Consider the following 25,139-nt stretch of genomic DNA (forward strand, 5'->3'; position numbering starts at 1 on the left):
TGCTGAGCCGGACAAAGTAAATTGAGCATGCTTCAGTGGACTCTGTGAAAGCCATCAGCCCAGTGTAGGCCATTTCACTGGATTTCCATTGCCTTTCCTTTAGAGCAGTGTGTGTGTGCATGCAGTATCAGCACTGGACTGGAGAATGTGTACCATGCAATCTCCTACGTCACACTAGTGCCATCATGTGGTGAGCGGAAAAATAAAGCAGCACACGTTCATCAAGCTGAGGTCAGAAAAGCATTTATTGAAGATGTTAAGAGGGTTAAACCATGATAAAGGGAGAAAAGAATCACGGTACCTTTACACATCACTGCTAGTCGCAGGTCTTCACAAGTTTTCCCAAAGTAAACTGCATTAGAAAGGTTATGGCACTGCAAGACACACGTCTTACAAGGATATAAACCAGCAACACAATTTATTAAAATGTACACAAATTACAAGTACAAGTTGTAGATCAGTAATCTAATAAACGCCTTTAGAGCTTTGATTCAAATGTAAAAACATAAGAAAATACCGTCACTTCAGTATAGCGTATGCTAAATAATTTACATTTAAACGGCTGCAGGCGAACTCCTGCAAAATGTAGTGTGCCTAGCGAAGCCTAGCCTTCGGACTGAAAAATCATCCAACCCGCCACCCGGATGAACACACTAGAATTTTCACTCAAACAATAGGAAGGTCACTTGTATAATTGCACAAGCTAAACTGTAATGTGTGCATTACGACAAATAATGCGATGTCAATTGAAAAGGCAAAGTGTTTATAGTGTAATATATGCTATTCGTGTAAGTAACTGAAAGCTTTAACGTTATAGATATGACTCACGATACAGCACATCTGCAGCATGCAGTGGTTGCTTAAGCTGGCATGTAGACAGAGAATGCATCATATGAGCTATACTACAGAGGCACGTCACCTATCTACAAAATAAAAAGTGCTGAAATGTCACTGGGGTGAAACGAGCAAGCTAGAGAAAACCTCGACTGCCAAATTAATACTGCAGTGGAGAGGAGAGAAGAAGAAAAAAAAACGGATCTTTTCAAAAAGACTTGTTTCCTCGTAGGATGACACAAAGTGGAGAACTTGCTAAAGCCCAAACGGAAAAAGAAAAAAAAAAAAAAATAGCGCCCGAACACATTTTTAAACCATCCCAACAGGAAATAGTACATATATTATTACTTAATAGAATCTATATTAGATATATAATTAATATTCGTCATATGCACAGCGTACAGTCAGACGACTGTGTGCACCGTATAATAGTATATCTATTTATACTTAAATAAGCAATATAACACATTCACATTTATAACCGTCATATACCGCATTTCAACAGATAATAAAGTAAAAGCAATACAAATAAAATGTTGGTCTACAAAGTAAACCAATACTTTACAATATGTGTGTTTGATTTTTTTTTCTTTTCTTTATTGAAACATCTCATGCACAGAGAGGTTTCAATGTCTGTCGGAACTGGTTTGAAAATAGGCTGGGTCTAGGTGCTTCGGTAGCATGAAGGCATCTTTTTTTCTTCTTTTTTTTTTTCCCCCCCAAAAAAAAATAATGTAAATAAAAAGCATCTCAGACTCCATCTAAGAAAAGGATCAGAGCGGAAACCTCATATGGAAGACGTACTGTATGCTGTAAGCCCTTAGGATGGAAGAGTCATGCACTGTATATACTGTAGGTGTAGCGATGCTCTCTGTGGTTCCTAAAATAAAGAAATAAATAAATAAACTTAAAAAAAAAAAAAAAAAAAAAAAAAAAAAAAAAAAAACCACTACCGCTTTTCTTGAGGTGATCGCGTGTAGAAAACGAGGTTGGGCTATCTTTTATGGAACCTATCTAATTTTAAGATGGCTTAAAGGTGCTACAGGTAGGATTAGCAGTTGTAATTACTAATTAATAATTAGTAGTCCTTCCAGAGTTAGCTTCCAGAGTTAGCTCCGGTCATCCGCAGTACAAACGTGCAAATGTTCGAGCCGACTTCTTGGTCCTGTTAGCGCGCCGTGGCGTTTAATGACAAACATCAATGTTGAGAGCATTTATTATTACTTTTTTTAAACAAATTTCACAAAGTCGCCTGGGACAACAGGAGCTATGGTAACGAATGTAAATTTGTGAGTTTTCTTTAATGCTTGCAATCTTTTGAAGCGATTTATGATTACCACTTACACAACACGTAGCTCCTTTAAACAACCACATGTTTCTAGTACGTTCACAAAGTGTAAAACCCCATAGAGAACCTTTTAGAGTATAGCGACAAAACAGGAGTGACTAAAGAATAGTCCCTTTTGGCTAATTCTAGTTAACAGAGTACGTTATAGTTGGAGGGCCATTAATCACTTTTGCCCAAAGCAGCACAACATCAAGAGAACACTCAGAACGAGAAAACACCAAAGTACGATTCAACACCAGCCCTTTCACGCCACAAGAAAGCACGAGTTTCTGTCCTAGTCTACGTCTCCACTCAGATTAGGCTAAAAAGCTGCCGGTTAGGGTGTTCGTGTAAATCCCAGATGACTTGCTGCCTTGCTCTCGGGATGATCCTATCTGCTCGTAGTGAAATGATGGGCTACACTGAAGCATGAGAGGCAAAAAATTCGAGCGTTTAACTAACATCGGTGTGGTGTTGTTTTTCCGCTGACAGGGAGTTACGATGAAACTGCCTTCGCTTCTCAGGTTTGTGGTGCAAACCTGCACTTTTGCTAACTTGAATGTATCTTCCACAGATCCAACATGCAAACTAATACAGCAAAGAACACCAAAAAAATGGTAAGGAAGGAAACAGAGACCTGCACAGAACACATACCTCAAACACAAGCCGGGTCGGGGGAAATAAAACCCAAATTCTCGGACTTCATGGAATTCGAGCGATGTTCACCACTACGTACATAGAGGAGATGCGAGAAGATGTATACACTCAGAGTGGTTAGATATTCGATTAAGCAAGATTAAGGAACTATATAGGGTATAGCAAAAGAATTCGTTAGCATCATTCGTTGTTATTGAAACTCCACGTCTGTCTATGCAAAAGAAACACGCAATTAGTTCAAACACGGAAACGTAAAAGCCAAGCCCCGAACACTGGCCACAGCACAAGCAAAGCTCCTGAAGGTGAAATGACTTCTATCCTGCGAGTAAAAGTCCTCTCTCAATCTCTAGAAAAGGCAGAAGTGCCACAACGGGCACCGATAGTTACGTTACAATCACTGCTGACAGCTATTCCCGCTGTGGGGAAGAAGGAGAGAACTTTCCGATTATATTACAGCAAAACTGCACACAACTCCAGGCACAATTTGGGTTGGCAACATTAATGTAGAGCGATGTAAAGTAGCATGGCCCTGGGAATGGGAGTCATTCAGGGGTGCTTAGGCCCCCCCCATCAGAGATCTGCTAGGAGGTCTCAGGCCTCAGAACAGCACTGAAAACCAAACGCAGCAGGCTGGAGGAGTGCAAAGAGCTGCCTTACAGCCTTAAAGGCCAGTGAGGTCAACGATGGCCTTGATGAAGATGGTGTCGTCACGGATGTACGAGTTCTTGGAGTCGAGCTTGGAGAGTGGGCAGAAGAGAGGGCAGCCGCTGGCGATGTTCATGTCGCTGACGGGTCTCTGGAAGGACGAGGACGAGATATCTGGCCTGAACGCGTCGATGATGTGCTCTCTGTTATTCTGGTCCAGCAGCATTAGTGTGACCTGCGAGCGTAGAATTGGACAAGTTTTGATGGTTACAGCTCTATTTTATGGACAATGCTTTAAAGCAAAAACCACTATGTGTTTCTTCAGATCTCTTTCGAAAGAAGTTCAATTCATCAACCAAGCTTAAATCAAGCAGGCTTACTCAACCAGGCTTTTTCAACCCGGCTTAAATCAACCAGGTTCACTCAACCCGGCTTAAATCAACCAGGTTCACTCAACCCGGCTTAAATCAACCAGGTTCACTCAACCCGGCTTAAATCAACCAGGTTCACTCAACCCGGCTTAAATCAACCAGGTTCACTCAACCCGGCTTAAATCAACCAGGTTCACTCAACCCGGCTTAAATCAACTATGTTTACTCAACCAGGCTTAAATCAACTCGGTGTCTATGGCCAGAATTAGGCCTACATGAATGTATAAATTGGCCACACACACAGCTGATAATTCTCTACATAGTCTACTGGACAAGAAAATGAGCACATAAACACCGAGCTGCAAGAATATTATAAGAGAAATAAACCACTATGTGAGTGCTGTTACAGGAAAATCTGACAAGTGGAGTGATGTGACCCAACATGAATCAGAGTTACATAATAAATACTGTTAACATCACTTTTGTATTTGAGCCATGTGTCAGATGAACATGTGACCATGAGAAATACCTTCTGGTTAAAAGGCCACTTGAGCAAGGCATCACTGTGTCCCCTCATCACCACGAAGAACAGAGACAAGTGAGTGCCGCGCCCTGTTCCGTCCCCATTCAGATAGATGCGCAAACACATCTTGTAGCCATACTTGCTTGTATAAAATGCTGCAAAACAGACAAATGTATTTCAGCAGCTATTCTGAGCAGTTTAGATTTACTTGCAGTTTAAAAAAAAAAAAAAAAAAAAAAAAAAAAAAACAACAATGGACTTCTTGTCTCTGTACCAGGTGAGAACATGGCTGGGGCCCGTCCTGCTACAGCGTCCTGCCTCTTCTTGGCGAAGTCTGAGATCTTCCACACAAACACGCCATCGTAGGTGGCAGCTGACATTTCTCTCATCTTGCTCTCCATCTCCACGATGGAGAGATCCCTCAGCCCCACCGTCCTCTCCAGCTGACGAACCTAAAGACGGATCACAGGGGCAGATGTAAATAGTGTACGGTCGAGTACTATAGAGAATCAAGCAAGACAGCGAACGTTTGATGCCTTTGAAAGTTATTGTAGCTTGAGTGGCAAGTCCAGGCTAAAATACATGTGGTCAGGTGGTTAATATCCACAACTTGTTTCAAAAGACGAGCACATGGCGTGCTCAGGAAGTAAGAGTGGAAAAATATAAGAATATTCATGCGTGCTAATAATCTTATATACCATAAACAGCCTTCGGACAAAAAGACATCACTCGTCTTTGACGGTCTTTCGTCAATTTTAAATTCTTTTTTCGAAGCCCTTCATCACCTTGTTGTTGAGGATCTCGATCTTGTCCTGGTCAAGTCGATGCTGGCGGTTGTAAGCCTCCATGGTGGTGGCCGAACGCTCCATCTCGCGATTCAGCACGCACACGATGTTCTCGAAGGTGCTGGCTTTCAGCTCGAGCTCCTGGCAGCGACGGCTCAGCTCAGCCACCTTGGTCTTCTCACTGTGCAGTTGCAGCTCGAGGGCGGCACCGACAGCGCTGGGCAGCGGGGTGAAAGATGTGGCCAGGGTGGGCGCGGGCGGTGCAGGAGGTGGAGGATTAGGCGCGGGCGCACACGGCACGCAGGGCCCCTGCACGGGAGCCCCAGCGCTCAGCTGGCCCAGCTTGACTTCCAGCTCACACAGAGACTGCTGCAGCTCCTCCAGCTTGTGGCTGGCCAGCTCCAGGCCCTGCGGCTGCAGGCTCTCCACGCTCACCTTGATGCCCATGATGAAGTGCAGCAGCAGATTCAGGTGCTCGTACGAGCACGCCCGCTCGTGCTCATGGATCTTCTCCTTCTCCACCTGGAAGTGAGAGAGCGTGACTCCAGTTAGGACATTCATATATAAAAAAAAATAAATAATGCACACTTACAACACAAGACTGGTTCCAGGGTTTCAAATATTCCAGGCTGTTAATTTGATTCCAAATGGAATCAAAATCGAAGTTTTGTGGCTTTTAATATGAATATGTTAGTCTTAAGGTTATCTATAAGTGAGTGGGTGTTCCAAACCAATGACAAAATTCGCATTTATAAGATATATGCGTTCAAAATTTTGTCTCTCTCTACCACCGATACGGATCGACAATTTTGATGACATCGTTCTGCACTTCAGCTTCTAATCAGATGTTCTGTCCAATCAAATGCTCTCTAGAATCTGACGCGTCCCGCCCCCAACGTCATAAATATCACCTTACTGAAGTTGCCGTTGTTGAGCGAGAGAAATATCAGGAAGTGTGGGTAATAAATGTGTCTTTGGCTGTTCGAATGCGAGCGTTTTATAACTGTAAGGTTACAAGAAGGAGGTATTTGTGCCAGCTTCCATCCATGGTACTGTCAAGTACGGCTTAGCCCCGGGCTGTGGGGTAAGCTAAACATTATTGGCTATCTAAAAGGGGGAGGAGCCACTCGATATGTCCCTCCCTGACTTCCCGTTTCAGTGGAAATTACATCAACTGCTATTTATTTTCTACAGCATGAAAAGAAGAAATATAATCTCTGCAATAACACACTGAATAAGTGTCTTGGGTCTTTATTTATTTGGAATATATTCATATTTTAATAACAGATGTTTTCAGAATGTTCAGATCTTGAAATTAGTGGCTTTTTAATTCCATAATGCCTGCTCTCCCTGATCATATGACAACTAACAGCCAAGCTGGGTGAAGGCTAACATGCTTCCTCCATGACACGTGAAGTCAGCTCATACTGCATCACAGCGTGTGTAACACACTTGGAGGAAAGCTCTATCTGCCCTCTTCCACATACATGAGCTCACAGATGGTCATGCGTCGCTAATGTCACAGTGTCTGACAGAGGGGAGAGAGAGTATGTCATCCATCCCTCCCACCCGGAAAGCACGGCCAATCTCGATTTAAACCATGCACGGCTGTACAACTGTCTGCATTTTAAGCTAGAAAAGCGATATACAGGGGTACTCACAGACATGTCGCAGCCGACAACGTGAAATCTGCATGGGGTCCGGAATTTGGTACACAGCTTGATGTGATCCACATACTTACATACACATAAAAGACAGAAACATCATGAACATCATATCAGTTCAGCAAGTAATGCTTATTAATAATAATAATAATAATAATAATAATAATAACAATAACAACAATAGATTCATTCACCTTCTCTCTGGGAATTTTCTTCTTCGCACAGCCTTCACAAATCATTGGGTATTTTGGACAAATCTCATCATGGGCCTAAAGATCAAGGCACAGAATTTTTTCTCCCCTCATCACATGTCAACCTTCTGGCATTGCTCCACCATCATGCTCACATTTAACACTTATCCCGTAAAAACAAATAAGACAGTTCACCTTAATATTTTTAAAATGAAAAGGTTCTTTGCAGTATTTGCAGTTGAGAGTCCTCTCGGGACATTCCCGTTCATTGTGACGTTCGAGTTCGTTGGCTCTCAAGAGCTCTTTGCAGGACGGACACGGGATGATCATAAAATCACACTGTCCCTCGTGGGTGGCCTGGGGAAAGGGTAGAGGGGTTAATACAGAAGAGTACAATAACATGTGAATGAGACATTCATCTGAACCTGTCACCCAAATGTTGTGCAAACGTTCAGCAAATTTCCAAACTGTCAATAGGATGGCATGTGAACTGTTGCATCATTGTGGAAATATTGTGACAGAACAACTTGACGATCAAATGAGCGAAGCAGAACAGTGTCTTGTTAAGGGATGATTATTCACCACCATAGTGCACAGTTCTGGAAAATGTTCTAGCTTAAATTGATAAAGTATACAGTAGATATGTGTCTGGGGGGAAAACCAATCACCGCGGCTGAATTCACTCAAAATCAAATTTTAAGAAAATCACATTTTAGCCTGCTTATAACAATGTTATGTTATAATAATAATAATAATAATAATAATAATAATGATAATAATAACCCTTAATACATACAGTTCACCAAAACAACAAGGGTATGTTTTTATTGACTTTTCAATCTTGCTTTGATTATCTGCCTCTCAAAAATGAACATGACTCGTGTAGACTCGGGTGAGTGAGACAAAGTATACGTGTGGGTCTCAGGGCTCAGTGCTCGCAGAGATGAGGTGTTCGTATGTGATGCCATGATGATCGCAAGTAACTTTGTGCGCATGCAATTCACTAGAGGTCGACCGATATTGGATTTTACCGATATCGATAATGTTGGGCGGCAACTCCTAATAACCGATTAATCAACCGATAGGCTTTAAAATTTGATACAGAATGAAAGCATAAGACTCAAAATAAAACACTGGTGAACCTTATTTCAAAAATAAACAGTACTGACTGTACCATGAAAATGTACTGTAATTTTTTAAATGTGTATATATTAACTATCGACAGATATTAAACAATAGTAAATAACATAGTAAATAAAAAGATATTCATCCAAAATGAATAAAAACCAAAAACATAACAGTGAGTTTTTATTTTAACCTCTAGAGGCCGCTCTTGTATTGTATACCAACGGTGGACCCTTCTCAGCCGCTCTGCAATGGACAAACTGGAAAAACGTTGTTTTTTTTTGTTTTTTTACTGTTAATCGGTCTTCGGTGCCGATTAAAATCAGCAAAACTGATCAATTGGTCGACCTCTACAATTCACGGCACCTCGTGCTTACCATACTCACCGATCCTGCTGTGTGCGCTCAGGTCAGCCATCCTCACTCTCTCTACGAAAGATACTGTTTAAATGACTAAAACTTTCCGACATCTATATTCCGCTTCTTCAAATATCAAACACCGTCGTCATTTTGGCTTGTTCAAATTTATATACACCAGATGGATGAAAATCTCACAAATACTCAGACTGGATGATTTCCACGCACCTCATATTCTTTGATGGTTCCTGTCCAGCTGCAACCTTCGTTAATACAAACAGCTTCGAGGGCTTCGACTTCTCGTTTAGCAGCATTGTCAGGAAAAGCCTGCAAGATATTACAGACATCATGCTATTACAAAGTCTCTTTAACTTCATACAGCCTTTCCACCTCGTTCATCCTGCTGCTCATCCTGTAGTTCTGTTTAGCTTCACTGTTAATACAGTATCTAATGAAGATGTCAATATTAAAGGAATACATCAGCATCCCCCATCCCCTCATCTAATTTTTATCCATCATTCAAATAACAGAAAACCTCATTCATCTGAAATCAAAAAGGTCTAAGGGGAGTGGTTGAAACATTTCAAATACAAGGATAGTTTTTACAACTATTGTATTACAACTACAGTATTAAGAATCGAGCGTGTGTAAACTTTTGAACGGGTTCATTGGTGTAAATTCAGTTATTATTGTGTCTTCTGGACTAGATGTAAACGTCCGATATGTCAAACAGCTTATTCAGGGCAGGACTCAATAAACAACAAAGTTACATTTTTGTGATCCCTCTTATTTATTTTTTCTTTAAATGATTAACATTTTGCAGATTCTGCAAGTCGTATGTAAACGCATGACCTTAACTGTATTTTGTATGAGTTCCAGAGGTTTGCTGTGCGTTCTGTGATGGTATCTTTAAACAGATATCTCTATTTAGGACAAAACCAGGATCTCCAATATTGACATTGTATTGAAATTGGAAAACAAAGGGTTGCTTTCCCTTTACTGGAAAACTTTTAGAAACTGCCTCAACAGCTGCTGTTAGACTTCCACAATATTGAGCTTTGAGTAAACAGGTTTTCTGTTCTTTCTTCAGTACAGAGTATCAAATTTCCTGTGTGTGGTAATCACACGTACACTACTAACAAGGCAGATAAGAGGAGAAAAAAACTAACGGAAGTAGCTGGAACATTCCTTTAAACAACAAAAAGAAACTAAAACTCTCATAGTTTAGATTCCTGAAGAACTCATGTTTCTACATTCTTGCGGGAGTGATGAGGGAGCTGCCTGCAAGGCTTTTTCATGAAGACCTTCCCACACATGCTGAGAACTCACTGGCTAATGTTCCTGAGTATAATAATAATAATAATAATAATAATAATCTCATAAGAAAAAATATTATTTAAATCATTACCTTATTTTATTGCATACATACCATGCCCTCCACTAATATTGGCACCCTTGGTGAGCAAAGAAGGCTGTGAAAAATTGTCTTTATTGTTTAACCTTTTGATCGTTTGTTTAAAAAAATTCACAAAAAATACTCTGCTCTCATGGATATCAAACAATTGCAAACAAAACAATGGTTTATTTAAAAATATATATATTTGTTAAATATAGATATGCAACAATTATTGGCACCATTTTAGTCTATACTTTGTGCTACCTCCTTTTGCCAAGATAACAGCTCCGAGTCTTCTCCTACTATGCCTGATGAGGTTGGAGAATACATGGCGAGGGATCTGAGACCGTTCCTCAATCCAGAATCTCTCCAGATCCTTCAAATTTCGAGGTCCACACTGGTGGACTCTCCTCTTCAGTTCACCCCACAGGTCTTCTATGGGTTTTAAGTCAGGTGACTGGGATGGCCATGGCGGGGCCTTGATTTTGTGGTCAGTAAACCATTTTTGTGTTGATTTTGACATGTTTTGGATCATTGTCCTGCTGGAAGATCCAACCACGGCCCACTTAAGCTTTCTGGCAGAAGCAGAGGCAGTCAGGTTTTCATTTAATATTTTGTTGATATTTGATAGAGTCCATGATTCCATGTATCCCCAACAAAATGTCCAGGTCCTCCTGCAGAAAAACAGCCCCAAAACATTAAAGATCCACCACCATATTTAACCGTGGGCATGAGGTACTTTTCCATATAACTACCCCTCTGTGTGTACTGAAACCACCTCTGGTGTTTATTACCAAAAAACTCTATTTTGTTTTCATCCTGCCATAAACCTGTATTGTGTTTGCAATCGTTTGATATCCATGACAGCAAAGTATTTTTGTGAAAATCTTTAAAACAAAAGATTAAACAATAAAGACAAATTTTCCCCAAGCCTTCCTTGCTCAAATTTACCAAGGGTGCCAATATTAACGGAGGGCAAATACCTAACCGTATGCATTTATGTTGACTTTAATAACCGCCATAGCCTGATAGTTTAGGAATTGTATTTATTTTTAAATAGTCTGTCGTTTTAAATAAATCTATGCACGCCCATCAACACTATTCTACTTGAAATAAACGTACTCGTATTACATTGAAAATGAATCGTTCAATTCAGAAAAATGCTGTTGACTATCAATGTGTACTATAATAATAATAATAATAATAATAATAATAATAACTATTGTAAATGTTAAAGTGAGTTAATGAAAGGAGAATGTTTTCTTCTCTGTAGTCTGAGGCTTGGTGTGGAATAACTCACACAGCCCTGTTTCAGAATCGACGTTGGCTCCTCAAAGATATCTTCTTTTATACAGGCACTGCATTTCTGGGGACCAGAACTGGAAGGAAAAAGATGAGGAAAATGTGTTACAGGAGACATAAAATGTTGTAAAATTTGATGTTATTTCACATTTCTGCAGGAATTTTTGACGCTCAGTCTGGGTATCAGTACAAATCTAATGTGCCTGGCAACAACAGCGCACAATGACTGGAACGAACAGGAACAGCAGCGGAGCTAACTCAGCTAACCCCAAGCCCTTTCTTTTGTTCGTCTTGCCTCAAAAACACGCGTTTTACTCACAGCTCGTTGAGGGAAAACGTCAGATAAACGACCCAGCAGTGTGTATGAAGGTTTTATGAGGTGTGTCAGGTGATAATATTGGAATATTAGCGGACTGTAGGTAGGTGTGAGAGTGTCACCGTTAGCATGTTGCTCCAGAGGACTGAGCGCTTACCTCACTGTTTTGTTAAAGCAGTATGAACAGAATCGGTGTCCGCACTGCGCCTGAAACGGCCTCCGCAGGATTTTCTGACAGATGTTACACAGATGCTTTTCTTCCAGCTTGTTGGCCAGGATTTTCCTCGGGAAGCCCGGCTTGTTGCCTTCCAGTGAAGACGGAGGGGACGGTTCCTGTGCAGCCATTATTATTCCCGAGCGAGCATGTGACCTGCCTAACGCCGAGCCGGGAAATGAAACCGAGCTCAGTGCATTGGGTTGAAAAAAAAAAATAAATAAAATAAAAAACACATTGGCTAGGCTATATCAAACATCCTGTTATTTACCAGACCCTAACGCTTAGTCATTATTATTATTATTACGAACCCATTTGCTCATGCGCGAGGCTTTTGTAACCAAGGTTACAAGAGAACATTCCCACATTAACAAATATGCTAAATAACTTCCGTTATCTTCACGAAAACACCAAAATATTACTTGCGCACATTTTCTAAGTAATGTTCTACATTCCTGACTAATTCCTTAAAGAATTTACATGTTTATTATATCTTTTTTTAATCAAGAACAACAACAACAAAAATCCTACCATCATACGTTCCAACAAATTATTGACGAAGCCTGAGCATCCCAAAACCACCATCGCTACATCACTTTTTCTCTAGTTCATTAAATACAGCTGTATATTTTTAAAAGTATATTTTAATTTTTTTGACGTCCAGCTTCGTAAATTAAAAAGTACGCGATGTGCTCTGTCTCTCACTCTCACTTCAGCTAGGAGTCAGTTCCGGAGGGAAAAAAAAAGAGTCGATTCACCTATTCCACGCACTGAGAATGGAGAGTCGAATGCAAAAGCTTTGGAAATCGTTGTTTTGAATGCAATGTGCATCTTTAGAGTCGATTCCACGCGGCTATTAGGGGATTGAATGGATATTTATTGATACCCAGAGATCAGTACTGTATTCTGAGATAGGACTAATATGGGGAAAAATTGACAAAATAGTGCACTACAGCATAAAAGAGGTTCTTTGCAGTTAATAAATGTGTTAAGGTTTCTTATCATTATTAACATGACAGTGTATTATGTATTTAATTACTATCATTGCTCTACGTTTTCTGTGCGTTTTGTTTTTTTTAATCGATATTTGAGAACATTGTGTCGAATATGGAGTCAGATTCCGAATCGATTTCTTTCAGTTGAACTCTCTCGGGTTGTGATAGGTTTTACTCGCTAGGGTGCGCTGCAAACACGGACGCGTTTGCTTTTTTTATATATATATATATACACACACATAGAAATATATATACCTAAATATATATATAATAAAAGCCTGTAATAAATAAACGTGTATTCTTAACACTGATTCTGAATGGTTTTTTTTTCTTTACTATAAATATTAATTACATTAAGAAATACCAATTTTACGTGTTTCATATATCATGTTCCTGAATCGTTTCATCCTCGCTGTATCTTCTTTAAAATTATTTTGAAATATGTTGTTCCACCTGAACGGAAGTCAGTCCTGTTATCAGGACTAAAATTCTTAATTCCGTCACCGAACCTGGAGACTTACTACTTTCGTTTAGTTGTTCAGCATAGCGATATCAACTAAAAGATAGTCCAGCTTTTAAAAATATTTTTACCGTTTTATTTATTTTTTGCACTGCCGCAAACAGATACGGATGATTAAACTAGCAAGATAATTAATGTCACTTAGCCAAGTTAGCCGTTTTGCTGTGTCCAGTCATGAATGGTTGCTGTTCGGGGAGGAAAAGAACTACAACTCCACATATTTAAAAAGTTCAATATTCTGTTAGTTGTTTATTATTATTATTGTTGTTGTTGTTGTTGTTGTTGTTGTTGTTGTTGTTACTACTACTTTAACTATTATTATTAATAATATTATTACGGTTTATTTTAACACGTATTTATTTTTCTTAATATTTATCTTGTATAATTATAAGAGTTACGTAAAAAAATTAAATTACATTTTATTTTTATTTTTTTAATAACATCAGAATCGGTATTTGTTTGCGTCTGTCTCTTAGCTAGTAACCTCAGGCTGTGTTCTATATAGCGTCCAACTCACTGTAACAGTGCTCTTCATAGGGTATAAAATAGTTGTTATGTTTTGGTTTGTACAGCCTATCTAGTGCACTTCGTTCCTTAGGGGAAGTCATTTGGGACGCCGCCGATGTCAGCCGAGTTATAAAGCCTGGTTAGCGAGCTAACTGCTACTTCTCCACAGGAAACGAAAGAAAGGGATCGTCTGAAAACAACGTTAATTAATCGACACTCGTGTTTCTGTTTCGTTTCTTTCGAAAGGTTAAGGAAAACGTTTCTCCACTAAGCTTCAATAAAAGCAAGGTGAGTCGATAAGAGTTTATTATGGGTGGAAACAGGCTAAAAGCGACAGGAGAGCGGGTACAGCTAGTTCCTGCCTTCAGTTACACACTGTGTAGGATATTATCAGCATAGTGTTTGTATTTCTCTTGTTTTTACTGTATGAGTTTTGTAGTAATTGTTCTTTTTTTGCTCTCAGGCTCTTAGGATCCAAAATTATTGGCACCCCTTCAAGAGAAAGTGCGACAGGCATTAAATCTACATACAACAATTCAACATTTCCACTCAGGTGGACAAACTACTTTCTTTTCCTCTGTAAAAAAAATAAATAAATAATTATGGGAGTGCCATTACTTTTGAAACCAGCGTTTTGCAGGAAAAGTGTGCGCTGTATAGAAAAGTAAACGTGCACATAGGTTTAATCTCAACACTGAGTATGTGTTCATGTTGCGTATTTATTTTCATAATTTTAAGGTGGACCACACGTCGAAAAAGTCTGTGGCATCATGGTTCGACTGTGATTTATTAACAGCTTGTCTCTTTTATCGAAAGGGCGGTTGGTTATGGCTGACGAAAACACTCAGCTTTGCTCTAACTGGTAAAGCTTTTCCTCACCACTGTTCCTCCTATACAGTCTTGTGTAGCTACTCTACAGTCCACCCTAACTGCTTTCATGACCGCTTTCATCCTCTGTGTGCCTCTGCAGCAAACATGACATTCCCGAAGCCAACTTCACCACGCACGAGATCCACTGTCGACGCAATATTGCCCTGTGTGATGTGTGCCAGGAACCTGTTCCCCGAGCTGAGCTGCTGCATCATAAAGAGCAGGAGCATTTACAGGTAACATTAATACACCGCTCTGACTACCAAACCAGGAGATTTAAAATCGCATAATATCGGATTAATCATAATTGAGCAGATGTGTTGTAGGCATTAAAGAAACGGGATTTTAATGTTTAACCTTTTAAGCAATTCGCAGCATGTATTGAAGCTTGCTTTGGGTAAGGGAACCTGTACCAGATGTTTTCTGATTACAGTCAAATGATTAATGTACAGTAGCATGGCTTCATGTGTTGTCATATGTTTTTTCTCACATAGATTATTATTTTATTTATTTTTTTAAATGAACAGACTATCCTTGCATCTCAATTTTCATACTTTTATACTATATACTAAAAGTATAGTGTGTGTTTGTTTGTTTTTTTTTGTGAAGGAAAAAAAGAGTGTGCAAGTACTTGGGACAATCTAACACATCATTTAACGGAAGAGAACCATCTTTGGGATGAGACGTTAAACCGAGGTCCCGAGTCTCTGTGGTCATTAAAAATCCCGGGAAATTTCTCGTAAAGAGTAGGGGTATAACCTTGGTGTCCTGACAAAATTCCCCCATTGGCCCTCCTCTATCACGGCCCCGTAATAATCCCTATCTCTGAATTGGGTACATCAGTCTCTCCTCTCCGCTAATAGCTGGTGTGTGGTGGGTGTTCTGGCACACTATTGCTGCCATCGCATCATCCAGGTGGATGCTACACACTAGTGGTGGTTGAGGAGATCCCACCCACCCCCCCCATTATGTATACAGCTTTGAGTGTTAAAGTGCTATATAAATCTAAGGTGGTATTATTATTATTATTATTATTATTATTATTATTAACGTTGATGCCTGGAAGAGAAGACCGACGCCGTCAATGTAAACAAATTCTTCGGTGCATTTCGGCTTTTCTCCATTCATTACTCCTGATTATATTATTGAATTTTCCATTCCCTTGATGTATTTTTCCACATTTCATTTACACCTCTCTAAAACGGGTTCTTGAGTACGTCGAAGCAAACCGTCACGGCAAACTCCTCCTCCGTCACGCAAGGAATTGTGGGCAATGTTGGCTGAAAGAGTGTCCACGGAGCCACACTTTGAAAATCTAGTGGAAGTAGTAACCATCCGGGTACATCTGGGAAACCTGTTGCAGCGTACGACGATTTGGGACGCATTAACTTTAATCTCGGATACTATTTAGGGCGGATAATAGGTGACGTCTAGGGACGCAGAGATGAAACCTTATTCCAATTTTTCTACTCCTTTCTGACCAGAATAATGCTCCAAAAGAAATATATTACAGCACTCCACAATATTTTGCACATCTGCACAAATCCGGCAGCAGACGGTGATTTAAAAGTGCAGTTAGTCATGTTTAAAAGATTATCTAGACCTACAATAATCGTGTGCTTTAATTATATCATTCTGAAGTAACTTCATTTTGAAGTTATATTATACTGAATTTAAAGAATGTAGTAATTAGTTTACACCTTGTTTTTGTTTGTTTATTCCCCAGGAACAATGCAAATGTGGACTGAAGATTGAAAAGAGGCTCATGGAGAGCCATCAGGTATGACAGAGTTGACTTATCTGTGCATACTAGTCATTTTTGAATCTCTAGTGGTAGTAATCTTGAAAATCAATGATGTCTATGTAGACGTGTTTCTTCTTTACTGCACTTATTCGCACTGAGTTGTGTTCACAGAGTTCTGACTGCAGCCAGCGTCTGGTCCCATGTCAGTACTGCGAGCTGGAGCTGGTCTTCAGCCAAGCCATACAGCATGAGGAGTACTGTGGGACACGTACCGAACCCTGCCCCGTGTGCAAGTTAAACATCATGCTGAGGGAGAAAGCCATCCATCCGGCCCTGTGCGGGAGCCTCACACCTCCCCAGGAGAGGAGGATGGCGTCCCAGGATCCTGGAGCGTGGTTTGAGACGCAGTCCATCCACAACCTGTTGAGGGGGCAAGAAAGGAGCAATAATAATAACAGTAGTGGTGGGTTAACAGAGCGCAGAGGCCCACCACGGCCATTAGAGAGCAGACTGCACAACAGCACCCGAGGAGCAGTGGGAACCGGGCCCAGGAGAAACGCAGCGCAGAGAAACAATGAATTTGCTCGCTGTAAGTACAAGAATGTTTAGATGGTGTTCATTTACTACACCAAATCTGCCGTAGTGTTTTTCATACCGTAGCCATCATAAAATTGCCAACGCAACCATGACTATCATCTGGGTGGTTGACAACATAGGCAAAAATTTATATTATGATATTTTCTGTAACAGCATTTCTGATGATACTTCCACGTGCAAGGCAAATCTCACGTTTATATAATAGGATACTTGAGACTCCTTCCATAAATGTTAAGTAAATGCATTGCTTACAGAAAGCTTCACCATATCAGCAGTTATGTTTTTATTTGTTAAATAGCGACAATAAAACAACAAAAAAAATTGGTTTATTATAAGCCTTAGAATATGTGGCGCATGCGTTGTTCAAACCCCTCTGTATGAGCCGTTACTAGAAATGGTAATCTACTGGAACAGCGTTCATTTTAACTGACAGTGCTGTGAAAAAGTATTTTTCTTTTACCCGTTTTCTTTTTTTTTGTGTACATCTTGTACTCAATTGTTTCTGAAATTAAAACAAAATCTAAAATAAAACAAAGGCAACCTGAGTAAACGCAAAATACAGTTTTTAATTGATGTTATTTGTTGAAGCAAAAACGTTATCCAATACCAATTGGGTCAGTCTGAAAATGTTTTTGCCCCATAATTACTAATTCCCCAAATCTATGAAACTGCATTCATAATGGGCTTCAGATGGACTAGATGCAACCAGGCCTGATTACTGCAAACCCTGTTCAATCAAATCAACACTTAAATAGAACTTTCAACAGCAGGAAATTGGTTAAAAGGTCTTACTCAGTAACACACTATGCCAAAATTGAAAGAAATTCCAGAAATTATGACGAAGAAGGTGATTGAAATACATCAGTCTGGGAAGGGTTACAAAGCTACATCAAAGGCTCTGAGATGGCAAAGAACCACAGCGAGAGCCATTATCTCCAAATGGAAAACCTCGGTACAGTAGTGAACCTTCCCAGAAATGGCCGATCTTCCAAAATTCATCTTAAGAGCACAGCAACTACTCATCCAGGAAGTCACAAAAGAGCCAAGGACAACATCAAATGACCTACAGGCCTCTCTTGCATCAATAAAGGTTACTGTTCATGACTCCACTATCAGAAAGACACTGGGCAAAAATGACATCCATGGAAGAGTGGTGAGGTGAAAACCACTGCTAACCCAGAAGAACATTAAGACTCGTCTGAATTTTGCCAAAACACACCTTGATGATCCTCAAACCTTTTGGGAGAATGTTCTGTGGCTTGAGGAGTCGAAAGTGGAACTGTTTGGAAGACCGGCGTTCCGTTACATTTGGCATTAACCAAACGCAGAACTCCACAAATAGAACATCATACCTACGGTCAAGCATGGTGGTGGTAGTGTGATGGTGTGGGGATACTCTGCTGCTTCAGGAACTGGGCAAATTGCAATAATTGAGGGAAACATGAATTCTGCTCTCTACCAGAAAATCCTAAAGGAGAATGTCCGGTCTTCAGTCTGTAAGTTAAACAATGATCCAAAGCATAGGAGTAAGTCCTAGTCCTAGAAGTAAGTGAAAGACTGATCTCCAGTTATCAGAAAGGTTTGGTTGCCGTTATTGCTGTTAAAGGAGGCAATTAGTTTTTCACATTGGTGAAAGGTGTTGGATAACTTTTATTGCTTCAATAAATTAAGTAATAACTGTTTTGTATCTTTACTCAGGTTGCCTTTGTTTTATGTTGCATATTGTTTGAGGATCTAAAACTGTTTAGTATGAGAGATACAAAAACAAAAGAAATACTTTTTCACAGCACTTTATGATTTTATGTTGCAGCTGGAAATACTGTCTCCTGTTATTTAAAAAATAAATAAATAAATCAGATTATAGAGTTGGAGGAGCGCTGTGGTAAAATTTACAATAGAATTTTCTGAGATGTTGCCGGAATTGTAAATGTTTTTTTTTTATAACAACTAGAATTTTATGGGGGGAATTGTAGACATGAAAAACATATACATATACATAAGTATATGTAAACTACTTTTTCTAACAAACCCATGGATTGTTTAGTGTAGAAATGTCCTTATGTGTCATGATCTCATATTTTTGCTCACCATTTGCACAGTTATTTGAATGCGATTGTTTCCTCAGTGCTTGACCAGGAAGCCGAGCTGGAGAACAACAACAACAGCCTGCTCTGGCCTCTGAGCCAGCTGCCAGGTTCCGACTCCTCCGGCCTGGACTACCTGCTGGCCCTGAGTCTGCAGAGTGATGGAGATACAGAGGAGCCAGGCGTTCAGCAGGGTTTGTGGACCGACGTCTGGGATCGACGTTTAGGCAGAGCACCTGCCCCGAGCACCTTCAGCTCCCAGATCTCTTCTGGCAATAATAACACTCCAGCTAGCACTAACACATCCTCCGAGATCATGCTCCCCTGTGAGTTCTGCGAAGAGCTCTTTCCTGAAGAGGACCTAATTTTACACCAGGTCAGAGTTGAACATTTAGCAATAGACTGTAGCTTCAGGATTTAATTACCAGTTAAATTAGTATTTAAAAAAAAAAAAAAAAAAAAAAAAACATATGGTATCTGTGTCCATCATAGTAAAAGACAGACCCTTTCTTTTCTTTTTTTCTTTTTTTTTTTTTTCTTTCTTTTTTTTTTTAGGGAAAATAAATCTATCATAAATCCTTGTAAATGATGAACAGTAGTTTCAGAGATGAGTTTGCAATTTCATTAAGATTAGAAAGTCAGAGGAAGATAAATAGAAAAGATGGTGATTAACATAACAAACAATGACATTTCCATCTGTAAATTACACAGCAATGGTCTAAAATATTAGATACAACAAAAGATGTACAAAAAGTTCTATAATGGTTAGAAATCGACAAGTTCATTTTATTGATTCATGTTAATGACTCATGCTGTAGGACATTGGAATTCAAACTCTTGGGTGCATGGAAAATGCGAAATAGTTTAATATTTTTATTTGAATCTGTTTGATAACTAAAACCTGTTTTATAGAATTTTTTTTTAATTATTATTATTACTAATACACTGCCCACCGGAGTTATTGGTACTTTTTTTTTTTTGTTTGTTTTTTAAAAGAAAATACATTTCAATAATTATTACACACAACTCATATTTTGCACTCAAGCAATAGTAGAAACCATCTTCAGTCTAATAAACAAAATCGTTCTCATTAGAGCTACGTTTTCAATAATAGTTCTTTCCCTTTCCCAAAAAATATATGTGCCAAAATGATGCACATCTTAGGATAAACTATATCTATTAAACAGTAATTGCCAGTCTGACAATACTGAAGCATTTTGAGTTGAAGCATTTTGTATAATGCATTTAGTGACTTCAGTTGCTTGTTTGTTATTGTTCCCCAGACGGGTTGCAGCCCTGCAACTGCTTTCGCCTCATTCAGCAAGCAGCCTCCATCTGTGCACCATGAAGAGCCTTTCACCTACGATGACATCATCACTCCCCGCACCCCGAGTCCTCCCAACCTCCCGCACTCGGTCTCCCCTCTTTCCTATAGCCCTCCATCAAGCCCACTAGGGGGTGATATTCTCATTCCCTGTGAGTTCTGTGGAGTTACCCTGGAGGAAAATGTTGTATTTCACCATCAGGTAGTCACACCACGTGCACTTGGCATAATCTATGTATAAATTAAACTATATGATGTTTGTGTTTTGGAATATAGAGTGTGTGTATGGATAACTCTGTGGCTTTTCAGTTTCGTTCTGCGTTCCTGATATCTGTACGTTGACATTTAGGATAAGTGTGACCTCCGTCCTGCCACGGCTTATCAAACAGATGGAGCGTTGCCATCGCCTTGGAAACCCATCCTCTCAGCCAATGAGAGTTGTGGGAGGAGTTCACCGGAAAGACAAAGGAGAGTAAGACACCAGGGTGAGGCACTGCTCATGCTTTCTCATCCAAAACATTGGTGGCATGACACTTGCACATGCTTTTATTTTTGGGACCTGAGGCCATTTGCCCAGAGTGTTTAGCATGTTTAGTCAAGCCTAATAGCTGTTTACAGACTAGTTATGATTCAAGTACTTCAAGTATACAGTATGTATGATCCAAGCTTAACACTCGTGTTTGTTTGAAAGTTACTGTCACATTACAAGCTCTAAATATTCTTTTGTGTATATAAGTGAGCAGCTTCATCTGAAAAGCTTCACTCAACTGTTGACCTGGATCTAGACAAAACCACTCATGAATCAAATAATTCATTAATTAATCTTTACAAGGAGCTATATATAATGGGATCTTGCAAGAATTGCATACATAAGAGAAGTTATGTAGAGAATTACATAAGTAATTAATTCATGGTCTGTGTGCAAAAATCTACCTCTGATTCAAACTGATTAGTTTGCACTTATTTTATTTTTGTTTCATGCAGCAGATCCTGCTGAGGGGTTCCTCGTGCCAACTCCTCTTCATGGCTGGCCAAGTCACATGTCTCCTATAGACCTGAGGAAGCCGTCTGCCTTCAGAAGTATTTCCATCGCCGGGAAGAACACCAATGCAGAGCTGCAAGGACAGACCAGGAGTCTGTGGGGAAAAGGCACGGAGACCCACTCGTCTCACTTCGATCCTCTCAGCGGAGGCTACAGTTCCAGCACTGCAGGGTCTTCTGGGTAAGTACACAGCTGGGGTTGGGCTTAGTTACTGTCAAGTTGGTTGATCATTGAGAACGAGGACAAATGTAGGGCCTTCAAGTCAGCCTCCGATTTATAAAGTTTCAGGTTTTGTGATTTAAATCCTTTCAGGAGAATTTATTTGCGTGGGGAAAATTGTCACAGCAGCAGTGTTACTGCATTTTGTTTGAGTCAGTGTTATTGCAACTTTAAAATATGAGAGTGGATACTTTATGCAAATGAAGAGTCAGTACGTTTACACGGAGAACAATAATCCAATATTAACCTGATTAAGACAATACTCTGCTTAAGAAACTAGCATGTAAACAGCAATTTTTTTATTACTTTAATCCAATTAAAGTCATACTCAAAGTAAACACAAATTGAATTAAGACGTGGAGTATTCCTGTTTTAGTCGCATTATAGACATGTAAACACCTTAATCACATTAACATTGTGTGGGAGTTTTCACGGCATTTTGCGACAGGACAAGATGACACACGGCAGTGCTCAAGCGTTTTATCGCAAACAAGAGAGCACGGCTGTGTCCCAAACCGTATACTTGTCTTTCTCCTACTATATAGTAGGCCTGTGTCTCAGCTACTATATAGTTCTTATAGTTAAGTACGCGGTTTCGGACACAGCCCATGGCTTCAAGCAGTCATCTATTTGCACGTATATCACGACAAATAATTAACTGCACTTGAAGCGTTCATAAAATTAAAAATAAAAACACCCCAAACTGTATACAGTAGTGGTTTTCAAAGTGGGGGCCGCAACAATTTGGTGTGAAAAATGAATAAATACATGATTTTTTATATATAAAAAATATATGCATTACTATAACATGTTATAAGGGGGATATATTCAGAAGTCTGTATTTTTAATGTGTTTTAAAGACCTCTTGCAAAAGGGGGGGCCTCGGATAAATGTTAATGCAATTTGGAGGGCCTTGCCCTGGAAAAGTTTGGGAACCCCTGGTATACGGTACCATAATGAAGACCAACTGTATGTCGATATGTAAAATTCTGGAGGGACGTCGGACGGCGTGGCGCGGTGACATGACGTGTGCTGTTAATTGATCTATATTGTATAACATGTAAAACAGGAACATGAAAGGAGTATTCTAAAAGCCACTCACGTGAACACCTTAATCACAGTATTGTCTTATTCAGAGTAAGGTCAATAATTAGATTACAGCTGTCCATGTAAACGTAGTCAGTGTTACACCTGGGGGAGAGAAGAAGGAGCAGGTAGTGTTGATATTTATATATTTTTTTTTGTATTGATTTATTTTGCATATTCATAGAAAGGTGAAGGTATAAATGTGCAAAGAACCCAACAAGCTATCTGTTCCATCTAAAGATGTATGGTCTTCAAAAGAGATTGTCTGGTTTAATGGAACATCCGTTGCTGAATAGTCCGATAAAGGGATACTGTAACCCAAATCCAGTTCGCTGTGCTGTACCTTCTATACTCCAACTTTTCACATTTTTGCAATGTTTGCATCTACTGAAATATTTTCCCCTCACCATAAACATCATCATAGACCTCTAGTATTCCCCATGACAGGCCTCAATCTTCAGACAGAGCAGAGGGTCGACGCTGCCAAAAGAACACCGCCGTGTCAAAGGTACTGTTTTAAACCATGCCAGAATAAATGAAATTGTTTTTTAATAGAAAGCGAAATCTTTTCAGTGTTCTTAAACGACTCTCACTCACCATTTTGTTAGATTTAAACAACAAAAATCAAACTAGGAAATTCCATATATATATATATATATATATATATATATATATATATATATATATATATATATATATATATATATATATATATTTGTACACAGTCGTGCATTAATTACAAGTGCCGATTTTACCTTGATGTTAATTCAAGGTGAAGTTTTCATTGAAAAATTTACCATATTTGTTCCTTTATGTATCTGTACGTTGTTGATGCACTATAATGAATAAAATGTCTCCAGGTGCCCAAGAAGCAGAACACTGAAAAAGAAAAGGAGGAAGAGTAGGAAGTGTGTCGGCTTCTCTAATCATTGTGGAAGAGAGATGGCTCAGATTAATTAATGTTGAAATGCTGTGTGTGTGTGTGTGTGTGTGTGTGTGTGTGTGTGTGTTGTGGAGAGAGGGTGTGTATACTTTTGTCTTTGTGTCTATGTCCAAAAATTATTCATAGCTTCTTCTAAATTACTTTTGTTGCACTATGTTTAAAATTTGTTTGTGGTTTTTGTTCCTGTATATATGTTCTTTAAGAATTAAAAAAAAATAAATACTTTTAGCTCCTTTTAATATTTTCAGTTTATCAGAACTGGAAGGACACTATAGCTTTTTCTATTTTCTTACAGTATCTCACAAAAGTGAGTACACTTTCACTGTAGGGGTGTACAATGTGAGGATATTTTCACTTAGGGGTGTACTCACTTTTGTTGCCAGCAGTTTAGACGTTAATGGCTGTGTGAGTTATTTTGAGGGGACGGCAAATTTACAGTGTTATACAAGCTGTACACTCACTACTTTTACATTGTAGCAAAGTGTCATTTCTTCAGTGTTGTCACATGAAAAGATATAATCAAATATTTACAAAAATGTGAGGGGTGTACTCACTTTTGTGAGATACTGTAAGTGTGACAATACATTCGTACGCATTAAGCTAAATTCTATCCTTTTTTTTTCATACTGTGTATTACGTTATGGTTTGAGGATCAATCCAAGCTGAGGCAATCAACTTGTGTAAACTTTTCGTATTTTGAAAAATGCTTTATAGATATAATAAAATCTTCCATCCTAGTTTGTCATGTTCTTCTGTATGAGTAGGGATGACCCGAGCCCACTTTTCTATTTTTGGTATGATATCTAAGTATTCACTGACACCAGTAGGGAGTAGATACTAGCATGTTCTTAGTAACAAAACTGCCTTTCTGGAGTTTTTGTTGCCAAGTGATGCAGAATGTCACATGTGCGATGGTCTGCTTTAAGACAAGCTGTGTCCTATATTATATGCATGAGCTGTCATGTCAGTCAACACTATATGTTCATGGCTTAAATAAGGTGCAGAAGTGAATCAGGAAATTCCCTCTAGTCAGTACTAATAATACTCAGTACCAGATTGTTGTATTGTTACTTGAGACAGTGTGTGTGTGTGTGTGTGTGTGTGTGTGTGTGTGTGTGTGTGTGTGTGTGTGTGTGTGTGTGTGTGTGTGTGTGTGTGTGTGTGTGTGTGTGTGTGTGTGTGTGTGTGTGTGTGTGTGTCTGTCAAGTACAAGACCTGTGCACACCCAAGCAAACATAGTTTCCTTCTTATCAGATAGTGTAAGAACTGTACAACCCCTGGCAAAAATTATTGAATCACCAGGATGGTCACCCGGCTTTTTTACTTCGTAGCAAATAAACAATTCACAGATATTTTAGTTTAATTACTGAACTGATTCTGGCTTCATGAAACATACATCAAACAAATTAAATGAAATTATTTTAATTAATGGCATATTTTCTTTTCCAGAACAAGGTGGGGGGGGATTATGGACTCAATGTTGAGGAAACAATTATGGAATC

The 25,139-nt window shown here is 39.3% G+C and overlaps 2 protein-coding genes across 8 annotated transcripts; one reads left to right on the plus strand and one right to left on the minus strand.

Annotated features, from left to right (window-relative positions):
* Window positions 1-227: 227 nt before the first annotated feature.
* Window positions 228-12,452, minus strand: traf2a (Tnf receptor-associated factor 2a). Of its 2 annotated transcripts, none has more exons than XM_017452085.3 (11): window positions 12,238-12,452; window positions 11,650-11,866; window positions 11,175-11,253; window positions 8,707-8,805; window positions 7,193-7,354; window positions 7,001-7,075; window positions 6,804-6,878; window positions 5,143-5,664; window positions 4,632-4,809; window positions 4,364-4,512; window positions 228-3,698 (listed from the first exon to the last, which is right to left on the minus strand). In XM_017452085.3, the coding sequence occupies exons 2-11, from the start codon at window positions 11,835-11,837 to the stop codon at window positions 3,480-3,482; spliced, it is 1,746 nt and encodes a 581-aa protein (XP_017307574.1). In that variant the 5' UTR covers window positions 11,838-11,866; window positions 12,238-12,452; the 3' UTR covers window positions 228-3,479. The 2 variants fall into 2 exon arrangements, with proteins under 2 accessions (XP_017307574.1, XP_053530279.1); XM_053674304.1 differs by lacking the exon at window positions 12,238-12,452 and adding an exon at window positions 10,139-10,548 and having other exon boundaries at window positions 11,650-11,710.
* A 701-nt stretch (window positions 12,453-13,153) lies between these two features.
* On the plus strand, window positions 13,154-24,374 carry trafd1 (TRAF-type zinc finger domain containing 1). Of its 6 annotated transcripts, none has more exons than XM_017452090.3 (13): window positions 13,154-13,461; window positions 13,975-14,016; window positions 14,192-14,281; window positions 14,545-14,590; window positions 14,699-14,834; window positions 16,325-16,378; window positions 16,514-16,931; window positions 19,065-19,399; window positions 20,307-20,549; window positions 20,697-20,832; window positions 21,335-21,569; window positions 23,142-23,202; window positions 23,555-24,374. In XM_017452090.3, exons 4-13 carry the CDS (start codon window positions 14,556-14,558, stop codon window positions 23,597-23,599), a joined length of 1,698 nt encoding a protein of 565 aa, XP_017307579.1. In that variant the 5' UTR covers window positions 13,154-13,461; window positions 13,975-14,016; window positions 14,192-14,281; window positions 14,545-14,555; the 3' UTR covers window positions 23,600-24,374. The 6 variants fall into 6 exon arrangements, with proteins under 6 accessions (XP_017307579.1, XP_047005764.1, XP_017307575.1 ...); XM_047149808.2 differs by having other exon boundaries at window positions 13,155-13,461; window positions 14,467-14,590; window positions 21,332-21,569; XM_017452086.3 differs by having other exon boundaries at window positions 13,155-13,461; window positions 21,332-21,569.
* The last annotated feature ends 765 nt before the right edge of the window (window positions 24,375-25,139 follow it).

The sequence above is a fragment of the Ictalurus punctatus genome, chromosome 22, assembly GCF_001660625.3.
Source record: "Ictalurus punctatus breed USDA103 chromosome 22, Coco_2.0, whole genome shotgun sequence".
In the NCBI taxonomy this organism is placed as follows: Eukaryota; Metazoa; Chordata; class Actinopteri; order Siluriformes; family Ictaluridae; genus Ictalurus; species Ictalurus punctatus.

What these genes read in the sequence shown, in the direction of transcription:
- traf2a (XM_017452085.3), bottom strand. Translation starts at nt 11,837, where the DNA reads ATGGCTGCACAGGAACCGTCCCCTCCGTCTTCACTGGAAGGCAACAAG. An exon ending in TTCATTTTAAAAATATTAAG is followed by an intron (nt 7,076 to 7,192) that starts GTGAACTGTCTT and finishes CTTGATCTTTAG; the next exon opens with GCCCATGATGAGATTTGTCC. An exon ending in TTGTCGGCTGCGACATGTCT is followed by an intron (nt 5,665 to 6,803) that starts GTGAGTACCCCT and finishes TCTCACTTCCAG; the next exon opens with GTGGAGAAGGAGAAGATCCA.
- trafd1 (XM_047149808.2), top strand. Translation starts at nt 14,556, where the DNA reads ATGGCTGACGAAAACACTCAGCTTTGCTCTAACTG. An exon ending in AAGGAGAGTAAGACACCAGG is followed by an intron (nt 20,833 to 21,331) that starts GTGAGGCACTGC and finishes TGTTTCATGCAG; the next exon opens with CAGATCCTGCTGAGGGGTTC. An exon ending in AGCACTGCAGGGTCTTCTGG is followed by an intron (nt 21,570 to 23,141) that starts GTAAGTACACAG and finishes TCCCCATGACAG; the next exon opens with GCCTCAATCTTCAGACAGAG.